This window comes from Perca fluviatilis, chromosome 21 (genome assembly GCF_010015445.1).
Source record: "Perca fluviatilis chromosome 21, GENO_Pfluv_1.0, whole genome shotgun sequence".
In the NCBI taxonomy this organism is placed as follows: Eukaryota; Metazoa; Chordata; class Actinopteri; order Perciformes; family Percidae; genus Perca; species Perca fluviatilis.
This window is the reverse complement of record NC_053132.1, coordinates 19,628,476-19,646,969: the sequence shown is the minus strand read 5'-3', so window position 1 is coordinate 19,646,969 and position 18,494 is coordinate 19,628,476. Positions and strand designations below refer to the sequence as shown.

The 18,494-nt window shown below is 40.2% G+C and overlaps 1 protein-coding gene across 4 annotated transcripts in view; it reads left to right on the top strand.

Moving 5' to 3' along the window:
• The window catches only part of baiap2l1a (BAR/IMD domain containing adaptor protein 2 like 1a), a 32,094-nt gene extending 15,722 nt beyond the window's left edge, over positions 1-16,372 (top strand). The window contains exons 5-14 of one of the 4 annotated variants that reach the window (XM_039789266.1): positions 1,580-1,651; positions 2,072-2,206; positions 6,058-6,210; positions 6,298-6,441; positions 7,423-7,546; positions 8,209-8,422; positions 10,155-10,214; positions 10,320-10,467; positions 14,487-14,527; positions 14,673-16,372. In XM_039789266.1, the coding sequence (XP_039645200.1) occupies positions 1,580-1,651; positions 2,072-2,206; positions 6,058-6,210; positions 6,298-6,441; positions 7,423-7,546; positions 8,209-8,422; positions 10,155-10,214; positions 10,320-10,467; positions 14,487-14,527; positions 14,673-14,745 (1,164 nt within the window). In that variant the 3' untranslated portion in view covers positions 14,746-16,372. Of the gene's footprint in view, positions 1-1,579; positions 1,652-2,071; positions 2,207-6,057; positions 6,211-6,297; positions 6,442-7,422; positions 7,547-8,208; positions 8,423-10,154; positions 10,215-10,316; positions 10,468-14,483; positions 14,528-14,672 lie in introns of all 4 variants that reach the window. The other 3 variants (XM_039789264.1, XM_039789265.1, XM_039789263.1) reach the window with 3 other exon arrangements.
• Positions 16,373-18,494: the final 2,122 nt, after the last annotated feature.

Below are 18,494 nucleotides of genomic sequence, written 5' to 3'. Positions count from 1 at the left end.
GTGCCCAGCTGTTTTAGGAAACTGTTTAGCATTTCTTTTAAATAAAAGTATCTATTTGTGACTTGTTTTTAAAGATTAACGTCTTAAGTAGTAATGAACGATCTTGTGGCTAAGAGCCACCGACATAGTATATAATTCGGAAGGTATTGAGAGACAGACTAACACATTTTAGGTTTTAGTCTTTTCATGGGATTTGTTAGCCTAGTGTTAGTGAGACCGTCGTGATCTTGTGAGCTCCAGTTTTCTACTTGCAGATCAGTCTGGCATCTTGAGATAGAGAAAATTTGGAGCCGTTTGCCAAACGACGGTTTTGAGGCGGGTTTAGGTGTGACGCAACGAGAAGCGACTGTTCAGTCTAAACAACATGGCAGCTTCCACAGATGAGATGAGCGTAGCTATCGTGCAAGTTTAATCTGAATTAGAAAGTATTCCTTCATTGAAAGAAGAGCAACGGCAATGGCACTGGAGGCTTTTCTCTGAGGAAAAGATGCTTTTGCTCCTCTTCCGACTGGTTTCGGCAAGAGTTTGATCTTATTGGTTGATTTGGCCTGTCTATCACCAACATAGGTGGTGATAGACAGATGGTTTATCCAATCAGCTAACCAGTATTTTCGACCCTTCCCAAAAAGAGTTCCCAGATGGATATGCCGAGCAAATGTGAAGCAATCCATCTGAATGGACACCTTCTCAGTAAAGCTCACAGCTCTTGTTATTGTTCCCCTTATCTTTGCTCTATTCTGTCTTGTTCAGAATCAGAAGTATGAAAGCAACATAATGGCTCTGAAGGATGAAAAGAGTCTTTCCTGTGTTGCAATTATGTCATTAAAACAATTGTGTGCATTGAAAAGTCACCTGTTGAGCCTCTAAGAGTGACTGATTGTCATTCCTGGAAGTACCCTGGGGCCACCAGCACTCGTCTTATCGTCACTTAATAGACAGAGATTGGCCATTTGCTACACAGTTCTTATTCGACACATAACCTCTCTGCGCTTTTGAGCTCATTCTTTTCATTTTAGAGAGTTTAAAATAGTTGTAACAAATGGTAAAAGAAAGTTTGACAAGATTGGAAAAACCATAGAATCATTCCTGACCCTGCTGCCTCGGGGTGAAATGCTTTAGATACCTGCTAGTGACAAGAAGTAAATTGAAGTCAAGTGTCGCCAGTTTGAATTGACAACAACTGAAACACAACAATAAGTCTGATTTTAGAACAGTTTTTGAAATTAGCACAATCTCTTTAAAAACAGCAAATAACATACTGTGGGGGGTACCTGGATAGCTCACCTGGTAGAGCGTGCACCCTCTTGTACAAAGGCTCAGTCCTTCAACTCCGACCTGCGGCCCTGCATATCATTCCCTCTCTCTCTACCCTTTCACATCTTCAGCTGTCCTGCTGATAAAAAGGCCTAAAATGCCAAAAAAAAAATTATAAAAAATAACGTACTGTACTTTCTACCCTGGACTGATTGTAATCTGCGTACATCTAATCTATGTCTGAGAGGGGAAAGTTGTAAATCTTTAACCATGACAAGCTGATGTGTGTTGCAATAAATGTAAGGTGTGTGTTTTCTCTCTGCAGTTCAAGAGGTTCCATACAGAGATTATTATCGAGCTGGAGAAGAAGACGGAGATGGATGTTAAATACATGAATGTGAGCATAATCATAAATCTACAAACACATTTTATGAACACTGATGGTAGATTTGCCAATCATTAGAACAGAGATCTTCAACAGGGGGTCCGGGAGCCCTAGGGGATCCTCAGAGTTAGTGCAGGGGAGCCGCCAAATTATGTAAAATATATTTTTGAAAGTTTCTTATTTAAAAAATTTGAGTCTGAAAATATGCATTCATATTAATGCAAAATTTTAATAGCAAAGATAAGTTGGCATATTTGTGAGAAGCTTTCAGCTTATGGGTCCCTGGCCTAAAGTTCTGTGCATTGCAAGAGTATTTTGGCTTTTTTTTTTTTTTTGCATCTGAGGAACTTTTGTGTAATGAAAACTGCTCATTTGTTCATCAGTTCCTCCCTTCACTTGTCTCATGCCCGTCTTGTCAAACATCTCCTGTAGGCCACCTTCAAGCGCTATCAGTCAGAGCACAAGCTGAAGCAGGACTCCCTGGAGCGCTCTCAGACAGACCTGAAGAAGCTCAGGAGGAAAAGCCAGGGAAAGCACTCATCCAAGTATGAGATCAAAGAGAACGAGGTGAGACTGAAACCAAACCGACCCCAACCTTTCCTTCCCTTCAAAACATAGCATGCCTGATTCTTGTGTTCTACTACAGACGGAAGATCGTGTTTTTATTGAAAGTGTACACACCCACATTTGCAGAAATGTATGCATGCAGGTACATGCACAGTTTCTGAAAGGCAGGTTGTATTGGATGCAGCAAGTGGTATTTGTCTTTACCAAATGGTTTGCTTAAGGCTTCATTGCCTTAAACCAAAAATGTTGTCATAAAAAGTCAAGAGGTTACAGATCTATTTGTATTTTTAGTGTAACTAGATAGTTCTATGGTCCAATGTTTTGTATGCCAAAATGAAGCTGACAGGGCTGCAGCTAAAAATCTAATTCTACTAAATTCTCCATGCTAACTAGCCAAATGTTACAGCAAACCTGGGTTAACATAGCATCTGCTTTTCATCAGCGAACATGCTCACATGTCATCGTGAGCATGTTAGCTTTCTGGCATTAGCATTTAGCTCAAAACAGCACTGTGCCCATAAGTACAGCTTCACGGAGCTGCTAGCATGGCTGCGGGCTCTCGTCAAACAAGGTTTTGTCCCAGTGGATACAGAAATGTACAAGATAAACAGAATTTGATTTGATTTGATTTGATTCAATTGCAAGAGAATGACCCACACATGACAAAAGGACATCAAATACAATCGAGGATAAAAACACAATAAAGTCCAAGACTTATTTCCATTGTGGTTCTCAACACACATCAGGAAGTGACCATAAATACAAAACATAAAATATTACTACTAACATTTGGAAATATAACAATTTTCAACCCATCAATATGTTAAAGTGTATGTTTTACAGTGTACAATGCTACAATGTTCTTTCTATCAGAGTCACAGGACGTGCATAACAGCTAGTGTGGTTTTACTGAAATGATAAACAGAGCTAAAATATGTGTAACTGCTGAGTACACACACACATGGCCTTGAAGATGTATTAGTCAGTGTCGACATCGCCTTGCTTGAGCAGGTTCATTGTGTGGTTTGCAGTGACCCTGAGTACGGTTGAAGTGTACGCCTCCAAACGATTGTTGCACATTGTTGGGTGTTTACGTCCTGTTGTCCGCTAACAACTAGCAGTGTTAACACCTCAGGCAGGGAGTGGCTTTGTAAATCAATGTGGTGGGAAGAAGCAGGGACTGCAAAGCCTGAGTAGTAACTCCTGTCTGTCTCTTGTTTTAATTTATCGACTGTTTTCATGGCCTCACTTTGATGATGGATGGTGTGTAAGCCTAGTTTGCTTTGAGAGAATTATCAAACAAAACCTTTAATTTAAAGTGATGGTTCGGAGTAATTTCACCCTAGGGTCCTTTGCACCATGACCTCGAGCCAAACACCCCCCCAGAAGCTTTTTTCACCTGGGTCGAACATTGGGAGAGTTAGCGTAGAGTAGCGCTATCAGCTGAATAGCTTAGCGCAGGGGCTAACGGACCCACGTTTGTATCTCGTAAATTACCCCACTAATAATGCCCGAAATGATACCAAACGTCTACAAGTAGTACAAATAGGTTATGCTCTCATAAAACGATGGATTGGAAAGTTTGTAAGTACACCAGAAGTTTATGTAAATAACACTTGCCTGCTGGCTTCTGCTCTCTGCTGTTGTTGTTGCTGCTGTAAGACGAGTGCTTAGGGCCGTCTACAAATTACAACACCAAAAAGAGATGCAACAAAAATATTTATTAATTTAACTTTTTTTTTTAAGTAAGTGCTGTAGTATAACTAGCAGGAGACAAGTAATTATTGAGGTAAGTTTGGAGACATTACCTTATTTAATCATTGAATTAATAAATATTTTTGTTGTAACTCTTTTCGGTGTAGTAATTTGTAGACGGCCCTAAGCACTCGTCTAACTGCAGGTAGCAGCAGCAACAGCAGCAACAGAGAGCTGAAGAGAGCAGGCAAGTGTTCATAAACTTCTGGTGTACTTAAAAACTTTCCAATCCATCGTTTTATGAGAGCATAACCTATTTGTACTACTTGTAGACGTTTGGTATCATTTCGGGCATTATTAAGATACAAACGTGGGTCCATTAGCCCCTGCGCTAAGCTATTCAGCTGATAACGCTACTCTACGCTAACTCTCCCAATGTTAGACCCAGGTGATAAAAGCTTCTGGGGGGGTGTTTGGCTCGAGGTCATGGTGCAAAGGACCCTAGGGTGAATTACTCCGAACCATCACTTTAAGTATAGTCAAGAAGTGATTGCAGGTTATAAAAAAGCCTAGGCTGTGTTTCTTACATCAGAATCAGTCTCCTGTTTATCTTTGCACTTGAATGGCACATTTTAAAAAGACAATTGCACAATAAGTTGTCTTATCTGGGGCCCCTCCTCTTTCAGAAGAGGCTTTTGTTTTATTATCTGATAAAAGATGACACTGGTGAACTACAAAGGAAACCAGGCTAACTGCCCCAGCTTTCTCATTATCATGTGTAGTAGCGCTGCCGGTGATGAGTTCAGGCCCGTCTTTCTGCTCTCCCACCTCTGGCTGAGAGTCTGGCAATGTGAAAATGGGAACTTAAGAGCCTTGGTTCAGCGTCTGACAGGCTATCGTGGAGAGAGAAAGTGACCAGACAGTAAAGTAGTGTCTTCGACAGAGCCCTTAGAGACAGGCTGCTTTACCGTCACCATGACGACCTAGGGAAATGGGAGAGATACTGTGAGAAGAGTGGGTGTAGAATAAATGGATGGAGGAGTGGGTTGAGAAGTCATTTCAAAGAGACATGTCTTATGTGAGGTCCAGTCGCCCATCTACTCTGAGTTCCAGGCTGATACGTTCTCTGTAGTGAAGGGGTGTCTTTCAGCACACTGATTTGGTTCACCGCTGCGCTAAGACTGATCCACGAGCAGCAGGGGACCCGAATCAACTTCGGCGCTTAGTGCAGAGACTTTGAGTACAATGCTTATTAGTGCCTTGATTTGACCCGAGCACTCAAACATTGAGTTATGGTCACTGAGTGAGCTTTTACTGCATCAAGAGCCAGTTTCCCACTGAGGTCGATGTTAAAGCAGCACATTCTTCCAAACTGATTCACCCTGTAGCCCAGCCTGTGCTGCAGAGGTGGAGGTGCTGGCACATGCAAGATGAACATGTACTTTAAAAAAAAAGAAAATCATAAAAAAGTATTATACATTCTTTTTTATGCATTCTTTTTTTTAAATGTTAAGTAAACATAAATAAGTAAATTTTATTTCATTTTTAAATTGAGAAAATAAAAGCAAATTATGGGAACAAAAATAAATAACTTTAATTTTTTATTTCTATTATTTTATTTTGTCATATTTTCGTTTTTCTTTTCCTTGCTAGTTTCTTTTATCATCTTTTTTTATTCATATTTCTATTATTATTCTCCTGTAATGTATTCTATGTTTTCTTTTATTATTGTTTCATTTATTTACTATTTATTATTTTTTATTTTATTATTATTGTTATGATTATTAATTTATTGCTATTATGTTTTGTTTTTGTGCCCCATTCATTGCATTTATTTAGGCCCATTCTACCTTCTCATGAGGCTGAGCGAAGCACCGTGCTTTTGGTTTTATTGTTTTGTTCATTGCAGTGCTGAGTACCATGCGTATAAATATATCCAAGAAACTATATTCATGAAACTGCTGAATTAGAGTACTGGCACCTTTTTTGGTCCGATTCAGGCACTAGCTCATTGCCTTTGTGGTCACTTGTGGAAAAGCTTCTCCATAGAATATAGTAAAACACAATCTTTCACTTATTGTATTGCTCATTTGAAACCTGACTAGTTATTAAACCTGTGCCATGGCCTCCCTGCTGTCCTATGACCCTGTCTGCAGTATTTGGAGACCATCTCGTCACGCCAGGTGGACATGCAGAAGTTCATCGCTGATGGCTGCAGAGAGGCCTTACTGGAAGAAAAGAGACGCTTCTGTTTCCTGGCGGACAAACACTGCATGTTCTCCTATCAAACTAGCAACTTCCATGAGAAGGTAAGCATGGACAGAGAGGTGAACCTGCATAGTCAGACCCCTCCATTAGTGGACTGTGTAACACCGTTCTTTCCCTGGTGTTTCCAGGCCAAAGAGATGCTGGCCGTGAAGCTCCCCAGCTGGCAGGAAAAGTGCAGCGACATCACCAAGGTGCCGGACACAGTGACGACCATGATAGAGGAGCTGACCACCACTCCAAAACAATCGCCGCTGGTTGAACGCTACAACAGGGTGAGTATTAGCTGGTCGCGTATGGATTCATGCTAAAATGGCATGAACGTGTGCTCTGTGAGTAGGGGTGGGGGGAAAAAATCGATACAGCACAGTATCGCGATATTTTCCGTGGCAATACTGTGTCGATACACAGACGCCAAGTATCAATCTATTATTATATATGCGCTGGTCAGTTTGTCTGCTTGACAATCCCATTTTGCAGCAATAAAATTGAAGTGAGATGAACAAACAGAGAAATGTATCTATTTAGATAAAGCTGATTTTGACAAAGTTTCCTTTCGGGGACATCATTTGAAATTGGGAAAAATTTGAAGTTGGACAAAAGGTAACAAATTGCAGTATTTCGCAGAATATTGTAACATGTTTAAAATCGCAATAATATCGTATCGTGACATAAGTATCGTGAGGCCTCTGTTGATTTCCACCCCTGTCTGTGAGATCAGGCTACATTTAAGAATATTATTATCATTATTATCATCATTAGCTTTATTTACTTTTTTTTTTTTTTGCTTTCACTAACGTTGATACTCATCTTACTGTAAGAGCTGTGGATAAAAGCATTCCAACTAGTGGAACAAATCGTCTACACAAGACCATCCCTAAAGTATTTTTTCTTGTATTGTTGCTTGTAGTTTATCTTGCAAAGGTGCTGATATCTGTTATATCAGATTGAGGCTGTTTGTTTGTGTGTGTAAAGTGGCTGGTTATCATTATCTGACTATCAGCCATGGGAAATCCTGCATTGCCTCTCTTGTTGTGTGTGTAAAGTCCACTGAATGTTTTTTATGGCTGTGGCTATTTATTGCTGTGTAGGAGGAAGACATTTAGTTTCAATTACAGTAATGACTGTTTAAAAATAATCCGTTGATAAGGACTTTACCCTGGTCATTCAGAGAAAATGGTTATGATTTCCTTATTGCCGTCTCATATTTTGTAACATATTGCGTCTGCTAATCACGTTCTTCTACATCTCCTCAGAACAACGTGGAGTCAGGGGCGCCTCCTCCAGCACCGCCACTGAAAGCACAGACCAGTCCGCTAGCCAACATGTTTGACCCAGAGCCCAGGTTTTCGCTACCCCCCCCTTCAGACCACAACTCAGGTAAGGGTGGCTTCTCTAAAACACAAACGTAAATATACCCATCTCCCACAAATGACTGTGACATCTTTCATTCCCATTGTTAACCAGATGCATCACCCTTTTATCAAAACTGAACAAGTATCATGGACATCATTAGATCATAGAATTTTTTTGTTTTTGTTTTGTATCGTACAGTTATTTTTAATGAAGGAAGCTCAATTAAACATTTGTGAATTTATAGTTAATGCAGAAAGTTGACTGTTTGCTAATAATTAGGGGTGTTATTTCAAATAGAAACTGTAATGAACTGTAATTCCTGCTGTTTCTCATGCAGAATTACCTTTTATTTTATTTTTTATTTTTTAATCATAGAAGGTCATAGATCATAGATCAACATTGTTGTCTGAGATATTGTTTTTTTTTTTTGTAATTACTTTTTGACATTTTGGGAAATGCACTTATTCGCTGTCTTGTGAAGAGTTAGATGAGAAAATCAATACAACTCTCATATTCTCTTTTAGCGGAAAAGTGCTCTAAATATAAGCCCCCCCCCTTCAAAAAAAAAACCCCTTCCCCCAAAAAAAAAAAAACCACCTTCTCCAAAATGTCAAACTATTACTTTAAATGAAATAATGTTTGACAGATAACTGATATAACTGATATATATCTCTAATCTCCTCCAGACCAGGACAGTCTTGGAGAGGTCAGTCTGTCCAAGTCGACATCCCAGTCGTCCGGTCTCAACGTGGGCAGGAAGCCCCGAGTTAGAACCATCTTTCCCCACACGGCGGGCAACAACCACACACTGCTTAGCTTCGACGACGGCGACATCATCACGCTGCTTATCCAAGAAGAGAAGGACGGCTGGCTGTACGGAGAGCTGAACAAGACACAGCAGTATGTTTTTAACCAGTTTCATATTCAGTCCTCAGCTCAGTTTCTGGAAATATAAATGATTTGTGTTTGTTTTGGTGGTTCTTTGTCTCATGATGAGTCATAGTTTATCCATCTTTTTATTCATCTCAGCCTATGTGGTTTTGAAGGATAAATGATACTATACTTTTCGTAGTGTCAACAAATCCCATGAACAGACCAAAACCCACTATGGTGATGATCCGACTCACAAGTATTCTCTATGTAATCGAAAGTCTGATCAAGTTTATTCCTCTGTGCCAGAGATCACTATTGTTGTCCAACACGTTTCTTCATTACCATGAACACACCCACTGTAGTTTATTTTGAGTCAATCCCACGTACACAGCCCTGTTGCCGTAAATACTCCTAACGCACCAAATGTGCATTAATCTGCCAATGACAAAATTCCCTAATGAATGCACTCCTGTTTGAGTAACGTTTGCTGAGGACCAATTCCTTGAGCCCTTTGAAAAGATTGAACTACATATTTGTGACCTGTTTTTAAATATTTATGTCTTAAAGGAAATGTACTTTCATTCCAACAAACACGCAGCAACACTGGCACACACATTATTCGCATGACTAAGGTTAGCAGTACTTCTTTCCGGCTTTGTTTTAATATTTTGCTGTGCTAAAACATCATGCTTAGAAACACAGAGTATGTCAGGTATGTTCGACATGACATGTTGTAAAGCTCTCTCTCTCTCTTGCAAAACATCCGGGTGCACACACACAAACAAGAGACATCTGGTCTTTAATATTTGCCTCAACGCTGAATGCTTGATGCCTAATTTTCCTTCACCCTGGCACACGATGATGAGTGAATGGAACAAATATGGCAACACAAATCCATAAAGTAGCCTCTGATTTGCCTGTGTAATTAAAGTCATCTTCAACTCCTTGCTAAATCAATTAGGACTCAAAATGCAGGCGAAAGGATTACAGAGTGCTTACAGAGCTTGTATTGACTATTTTTTCATCCCCACTTTGAAACAAATTAAGGCAAGCTTTCTCCCTGTGTGTGTGTGTGTGTGTGTGTGTGTGTGTGTGTGTGTGTGTGTGTGTGTGTGTGTGTGTGTGTGTGTGTGTGTGTGTGTGTGTGCGTGTGTGTGTGTAAATTGAAGTGGTTTTAATGTAGTCAGTGGCAGTTTGTCAAGATGAGGACATGATGTTGGGATAAATCACATTACATTCTGTTTCTTAGCAACAAATCCAGTGCAATGGTGTGATAAGCCATATTTTTCTCTAGACGTGACTTGGAGACAACTTCTGAGTCATAGTGAACACAATCAGTCTTGTCTGTCTGTCGTGGATTATATGCACATCTGATTTAAGTTTGTTGTCTGTAGCAGTGAACAATTTCAACTCACAGAAACAGGTGTCCTTGCAGTCTCTTGTATGCACACAGAATGCCGAAAGTCAGTGTCAGTATTCCTGCTCTGGCTCTTTTATATGACAATAATCCTTTTAGTGGAAATGATTTTTAGACATGATATTATATTCTTCTAGAGTTAAATGAGATTACCTTGTTACCTCTCCCACGTCTGGGACTATTCCTTTAAAGAGAGGGCGTTATTATGTTACATGCACTCCAGGAAGATAACAACTAATGGGTATCCAAAAAATCAATGAACAATAAAGACTTTGGATGACTTTTTATATAAAAGATTGTATAACATTTCTGATATTATGGTGTGTTTGTCTTCCTTATTAGGCGGGGCTGGTTTCCCTCATCTTACTGCAGACCATATACTGAGCCAATGATATCAAATAGGTAAGAAAACATTACAACATGCGGGGAAGTGAATCAATGATTTGTTTTACAGCTGTTGTCTGTTAAATATTGATAGCTGAACCTTTATGTCTTGTGCGTTAGCAGCAATCTTGGCACACCGGTGCGTAGACTGAGTGTGGCCAGTCTGCCAGAGCAGGATGAAGAGGAGCCAGTGTTGCTGCCGCCACCAGACTATAGTGACTACGCCCCCTCTAGTCCAGTGGTCCCCTCGACGCCCTCGCCACAGAACACAGTCAGTACCAGCACCCGACTTTAAGCATTCACACTAAAATACCAAACCAAATACAGAGCTTAAAGTAGAGTGAATATTGGATTAAAGGTCCTATGACATGCTGCTTTTTGGATGTTTTTATATACGTAGGCCTTAGCAGTCCCCTAATACTGTATCTGAAGTCTCTTTCCCGAAATTCAGCCTTGGTGCAGAATTACAGCCACTAGAGTCAGTCCCACAATGAGCTTCACTTGTTTTTAAGCCATGATGTCTCTCTCTTTCTCATGGGCGGGCCAAATTCTCTGGGTGGGCAAATCAGAGAAAGGGGAGGTAACCTTGCTCCTTATGACCTCATAAGGAGGAGATTCCAGATCGGCCCATCTGAGCTTTCATTTTCTCAAAGGCAGAGCAGGATACCCAGGGCTCAGTTTACACCTATCGCCATTTCTAGCCCCTGGGGGACCATAGGCAGGCTGGGGGAACTCACATTAATGTTAAAAAACCTCATAAAGTGAAATTTTCATGCCATGGGACCTTTAACAGTCATCAGGTTGCCAGAATATTACTCCAAATGAATGTTAATGTTGCTTTGTATCTGCTGAATAGATAAAAATAGGCAAGTTTTTGCTAAACTTTGCTAACCACAGAGGACTGTGGTTGTGCTAGACAGCTGCCATGTTTGAATGTTTAATGCTGCCTTCAAATGGAACTTGTGAGCTTGTGGTTACAACATGGGAAGTTGTGTACACAATATGCTTGGCATTCAGGTGGTGAAGTTGTGAGAGCACCGCTGCTACAATGGCAACATGGACGCCAAAAGACTTCTCGCTGTTCTCTTGTCATTCTTCGCTTCTTTCCAACAAATGTTGTTACAATTTACTCTAGTGGCAGCAAATTTAATTTGCAGCCAGCGGGGTCTAGGCACTCTCCGTTGACTTGCGAGCTGGAAAAACCAAACTCTGGTCAGGCCAATCACATCGTGTATAGAGTCAGTGGGCGGGCTTATGGCTGCTGCTGCTGGGAACAGCTGTCTTCTGGAAGACTTGGAGTTAAGCTTTCCTTTGAGAAAAGAACAAAGAACGGCACAGTTTGCCGACCGGATACGGCATATTTTAATCTATCAACTAGCTTCTCTTACTTCTTCGTTGCTCTGCCTGGTTGTAGCGCTATCCTATTGTGTGCAGAGGGAATTTGAAAGACAACCGTTTATCCCACCCCTCGGATTGAGCCCTGCCAATGGTGAGTTCCCAGACCCAACATGTTGACGTGGGTCTGGCTTGTCAGGCTAACAGTTCACAGTTTCTTGTAAAATATTTGAAGGCAGCATATTAAGTGGGCCACATCAACAACGCTGAAGTTGGCTTCCAATTCGCAGCTTCCGATTCGGCAGTTAAGGGGAAATTTAAGGAAAACTTAAAGCTGAAGTTAGCTTCCAATTCACAGCGTCCGATTCAGCAGGGAAACATAACTTACATTGCTGAGTGACTGATCCTCTGTTTTTGAACCTCTTACTGTATTGAAAGCATGTTAGTCGTTAAGGTAAATTTTTCACAAATTTTTTCACAAATAGAATAAAGCTTTCACAAATCTGAGACTGTGTTTTTAAGAATCTTTAGCCTCTCTGGGATAATTTGGCAAGTCTAGGTATAATGGTTTTGGATCTGGACCTGGTCTAATGTGGTCCACATATGAAAAAAAATCTCCCTTTATTGCATTCTCATAAAGACAATAAAGCTTTCACAAATCTAAAAGTGTGTTTTTGACATAATTAATAATTTACCTTAACGACACGCTTTAACACGCTTTCAATACAGTAAGAGGTTCAAAAACAGAGGATCAGTCACTCAGCAATGTAAGTTATGTTTCCCTGCTGAATCGGACGTTGTGAATTGGAAGCTAACTTCAGCTTTAAGTTTCCCTTAAATGTCCCCTTAACTGCCGAATCGGAAGCTGCGAATCGGAAGCCAACTTCAGCGTCGTGCCACATCACATGTTCTAGAAAAGGTCTTTTGTTTCCTGATAGGATATATTTTTATTGACTAACCTAATTTAGCACAGACTCCACGACCACACCCCGAAATGCCGTCCAACATTTAGTCGGATTAATTGTATCTTATCAACATCTCCTTGCTGCATAGTCATCGCCTCCACGCCCTTAAGACAGAGCACATTCAGAAACACACCCTTAATTTATCTAACCAGTTTGAGGAAATGTGCTGCATTAATCTAGACAACTATTTCCAGAAAGGATGTGTCAGTCTGTGTGTGTATATGTATATGTTATGTAAGTACTTTATTGAGACATAATGGAAAAGTGTGAAACAGACCACAGAGTTTTTGGCTAAAATTTATTTTTAAAGACATCTGAAAAATGCTCCCAGCCAGGTTTTGCCAGGTTTCATTTGGAAAAAGGGGAAATTGGAGGAGAAGGAGAGAGTTACATAAAGGACAAGAGGGTACAGACACAGTTTAATTGTGTACCTACACTGTGTCAGCTGATTGAGAATGAACTAGTAGCTGTCCAGCTAGCAGACAAGCCCAGGCACACTTCTTTTTTTTTTCCTCCCTCATCAACACCTTCCTCGCTGCTCTGTCTGTACTCAGTGTCCTTTGTATCTGCTGCCTCAGGGTTATACCATGAAATAAACCACAGTGAGGGATGTACCTTCCCAACAGTAGGAATCCCAATGCTTTTCTTTTTTTTTTTCCTTTTCTCATCTCATCCTCATATCAGTTTTTACAAAAACAAATGTAGCTTAGCTTTGAGGATTTGTTCAAAGGGGTGAAGGCTGACTGTGCTGTTTAGGTTTGTTATTGTCACTGTGGGGCAAAGGTGGACCTTGTGAGGACTTTAGTTCCTTGTGTTTCACCTCTCAGGCAGCATTCAAATCCCTTCTCCTTAATTCTAAAACATGTTTGGCTCCTGGTGGAGCCATTTGACAGTCTGTAGAGGGGACCCTAAATTGAGGCGTCTCAGTTTCGGTGATTGGTTCAGGTGCTGTAGTTGTGTGACTTGCCGCCAGCACTCAAAGATCGACTTTATGTTTTACATTTGCCGTGAAAAAGTCACTAACCCTAATTATTCTTTTTGCATGTTTGGAGTGGTTTGAATATTGTTTTTTATTTTGTTTCATTTCTAATAGTTTTTTTTTTTAATTTCTGAATAACATTTTAATATTTCTGGCAATTTGATTTGAAATGTCTCTAATCCCAGAGAGAATAAAATATTTATTTATAGCAATTTTTTGAGTCATTTCAATGTAAGTTTGTCGAGGGCAGTGCACAACCTGGGAGGAGGTGTATCCTGAAAGTTTAGGGCATAAAGGTTACCAAAACATAACTGTGGCTACTTGTTCTGTGCCTTGTAGATGGTTTTTTTGCAGTTAATATTGAATGCAATGATGGCTGTTACTAAAAGCTTGATAACAGAGTTAAGTTATAACGATTTGCATCACTAAATATGCACACTAAATAAATGAATGATAAAATCTTAGTTTAAAATACATGATCTTACATGTATTTGATCTGAAATGAAAACAACATTCTAAACTACAAACTCCCAGGTTGACAGTAGTTCCTCTGACATATTTATCAACTGCTGTAGCTCCTCTACAAACTTTCTTTTACAGCATTTTATAAGCAGATATGTGCTATGGTAGCCCTCAGGGCACATAGCACTGGTTATTTATGTCCCCGGCTTTATTGTCTCCATGCACACTTGGCTCTGCGGAGGAGATAAAGAGAGGAGTGTGTCTCTCGCCAGCCTTTCTAGATTGTCCAGATTCCAGAATCGTTAAGGTCTGAGGTTATACCTGAACCTTAAGTATGTGTCAAAGCTCCACTGCGCTGATTGGGAAAGAAAGAGGGGGGACAACTGTTGATGAGAAATCTTAACAAACCAGTCTGACAACACTGACTTTCTGCACAGCTGGAGGGAGGATGTGGATTTGTGGTGACTGTGACAGTGTTTGTTGAACGTGTTAATTCTCTTTGTCCACTTGATCTTGACGGGTCTTTTTTCTGTGTTTTTTTGACAGAAGGTTTCTTTAGTCAATGGGACTGCAAAGGCTCCCTTTCTAGGGTGAGTGATCTAACACAACTAACAGAAACTTACAGATTTTCACACGTGTGTTTGTAATTAAACTTTAATTACCAGATGATGATGATGATGATGATGATGATGATGATACATTTTAAGACGTTATACTCACATTTTCTTCCTGCAGAGGAGGGAATCCGTTTGCAACAGTCAAGCTGAGACCAACGGTCACGAATGACAGATCAGCGCCAATCGTCTAACAAAGGAGGAGGATTTGCACCGCCGTCATGCCTTCAGGGGACTCATGCAACATGGGACCCCTGCGACACACTGAATATCACCCCAACCTGACATCTCACCAGCCTGCATGCTAGTCTCTCTCATTGCCAGTCTGCTCTGTTAAAGGGATCCATTTCCGTTTCTTGGCACAAGTGTGTTTGACTGTGCCAGTGTGTATTTTACATTAGCCACAACAGGGAAGCATTGCATAATCAAGTCAGCACATGGAGAAGCAGGAATTCTGAAACGTTTTGTAGTACTAAAGAAAATATTTTGTGTTGAAGTTATAATTCACCCCAAAATGACAATTTAAACCCTGTCTAATCACCAACTCACTGAAAGTTGTAATCAAATTGACTAAGACATTACGTTTCCTGTTGCTGCTTCACAATAAAAGCCACCCCGTGTTGCAGTTGAAATCTTTTAATGTAAAGTCGTGGCAGTTTGCACTTGTTTTAACCTAAAAAGCTCTGATATCAATTAGATATAATTGCACTGGGTACATGCGTGTATCGTTTCCTGTAAATCCCTGGTGCATAGGAAGGCAATAGGTATGAAGCACAGCAATGGCAGACTCCGCCACCACTGATAAAACCTACTCCAGTATATAGAGTGATTGATTAAATGAAAATCTAAAAAAGTATTATAACTTTAAACTTCAGGACATATAATTAAAACCAGCAAACACTTTTGTCTCAGCCTTCTCCTAAAGTACCTGAATCTTCATTTTGGGGTGAAATGTCCAATTCAGATGCAAAAGAGATGCTTCGACAGTGTCATAGGGTCTTTTCAGGCTTGTCTGTTCTGCAGTCAGTGCAGAATACAGAATGAAGAGATCCATGTAATTGATAGTGAAGATGACAAAGAAGACCAGCACTGAGGCTGTCTACCTGACTTGCAAAAAAAAATTTGTTATTTCTGTTTTTATTATTATTAATTTTGTCTTTCTTTTATTAAGAGGAATTATGATATACAAAGGTTGTGAGAATGAAGGGAGAGTGATGTGTTGGGAAAAAAGTTTGTCGCAAAACAGTATGTCACTGTTTATAATAGGAAGGCTATTTATATACACTTAAGTTTGTATGAGATATTTAAAAAAATGCATATAATACAAACACATAATGTGTGTGTGTGTGTACAGAAGTCCACTCTGTGAAGGTGCCCGTTTGAATATGATAGCCACCGTGCTTATGATCCCAAGTTTATTTTGATTTGACTGCTGGAAGTTATTTTAAATGGGCAGAATTACCTTTTGCTGAAGGGAATTTTTTCACTCCTTATGGTTTCACTCTTGTTTAATGTAGATTGTGTGTACAATGCACAGTTTATACAAATTGTACGTTATTGGTAGACACTTGCATTGTATGAATAAAGTGGGTCATTGTTTGAAATAAGTATTAACTGTTTTGTGAGGTATTTGCTTTAGAGAATGTTAATGTATGATGAGGAACTGACTGCTGAAACAGTGTATTGATCCTCACAGACCCACTTATTTGTGTATAAGTGAATCCATCATAGTTATTGACACATGCTTTCTTCAGAGTACCTTGCCACTGTGTTGACCAATGTAGTCTTTTTTCTCAATAAAACAAGGTAAAGTGAAACTAATTAATGTTCAATTGTTTTTTTTTCTTCTGTTAAGATAAATGAGACTTCCTCACACGTGTATATTTCGTTATTTAAAACGGGTAGCTCGAAACAAGCAATCTGATTGGTTCAGAGGTGTGCTATAATATACCACGACTATGACGTCTGATTCCTTTGCATAATAAGTATCACTCACTCCGCATGTGAGAAGAAAAAAAACGGTAGACTAACGAACTGATAGCTGGTGCCCCTTAAAGGTCCTATGACATGTTACTTTTTAGATGCTTTTATATAGGCCTTAGTGGTCCCCTAATACTGTATCTGAAGTCTCTTTCCCGAAATTCAGCCTTGGTGCAGAATTACAGCCACTGGAACCAGCTCCCACTTTGGGTTCGAGGGGCAGACACCGTCACCACATTTAAGAGTAAACTGAAAACCCTCCTCTTTGAAAAAGCTTATAGTTAGGGAGTAAGGAGTTGCAGCGTCCACCTAACCCGGCCCACCTGCTTCTCTTCGTAGTCATCAGTTTTATTTATCATATAATTAATAATATAGCGAGAGTAGAGGGAGGCAGGCCAGTACAGCCCGATCCGGTTGGGGAGAGTTCTAGCCCGACCAGGCACCTCTCTTTAACCTGCCTCTCTTAGTTATGCTATTATAATTCTAGACTAACGGGGAAGTTCCTTCCTTCCTATGACACACTAAGCTGCTCTCTCATCTCTACTTGTTACTTTTGTATGCATCCTGTCCCAGAAATGCTTTTTGCTAACCTAGCTCTGGGGAGTTTACTCCCCGGAGTCCTTAAGTTTCTTCTTATTTTAGTTATTTTAAATGGGCAGGGAATTGCAGAGAATCGCAGAGCATCCTGCTGCGTCCTGCTGCATCCAGTTGCGTCCTGCTGCGTCCTGCTGCGTCCTGCTGCGTCCGCCGCATCCACCCATGCTCTGCAGCGCCACGTTACATCCCGCAACGCCCTGCTGTGATGTTCCTATGCACAGAGTAGTCAGGATCCGGTATAGGAGACTGCACTACTAAGTATGACACGATGTGCCCTGCTATGACATGAACTTCCACGATGACCTTCGAAGTCACTGTTCCCTTATCTCTAATGTGACTATCATTGCCACTGTTCATCACACCCCCAACCAGCCCGTCACACACCGCCTACCAAGAGTCTGGGTCTGCCGAGGTTTCTTCCTAAAAGGGAGTTTTTCCTTGCCACTGTCGCAATAGCCACTGCTAATGCTTGCTCTTGAGGGAATTACTGTAATTGTTGGGGTTTTGGGAATTTATAGAGTGTGGTCTAGACCTACTCTATCTGTAAAGTGTCTCGAGATAACTCTGTTATGATTTGATACTATAAATAAAATTGAATTGAAAAATTAATTGGAATAAAAAAAAAATTAAAAAAAAAAAAAAAACTTATACCCCTATGACTTAATAAGGAGAAGATTCCAGATCGACCCATCTGAGCTTTCATTTTCTCAAAGGCAGAGCAGGATACCCAGGGCTCGGTTTACACCTATCACCATTTCTAGCCACTGGGGGACCATAGGCAGGCTGGGGGAACTCATATTAATGTTAAAACAACTCATAAAGTGACATTATAATGCCATGGGACCTTTAACTTTGATATAATCACAACATACCACGGCCTGTTGGTAGATATTGCTTAAAAAGACTGGGATGAAAATGATGACCTGTTTTTACTTAAATTCTGTGATTTTAGAAGCATAGTCGAATAGTATCAAACTAATCGCCATACAGACATTTAATAAACAGTAAAAAGACTGTAAGAGAAACAGAAATATATATCAACTGAGAAAAAGAGCAGTTTGTTTTAGGCATGTGCTGTAAGATTACACACATTAAGGATCCAAAGAAAACTTTCACACTCATATGATAAAACTATGGAAAAAAGGAGGCTAACAAAAATGTAATAGTGTAAGCGTTAAGTAAGGAAGGAATACACATCAGGGTCAGGCCCTACCTTAAAATTGTAGGCCTACTTCAGTACAGTATTTGAGCGAATGTTACTTTCCATAGCTAAACATGATCGTCTGTTCAGTTTGTAAGCCAGCAGCGCCACCTGCTGACTTTTTAAGCTACAAACGTCTGCTGCCGCGGAAACAGCCAATAGGAA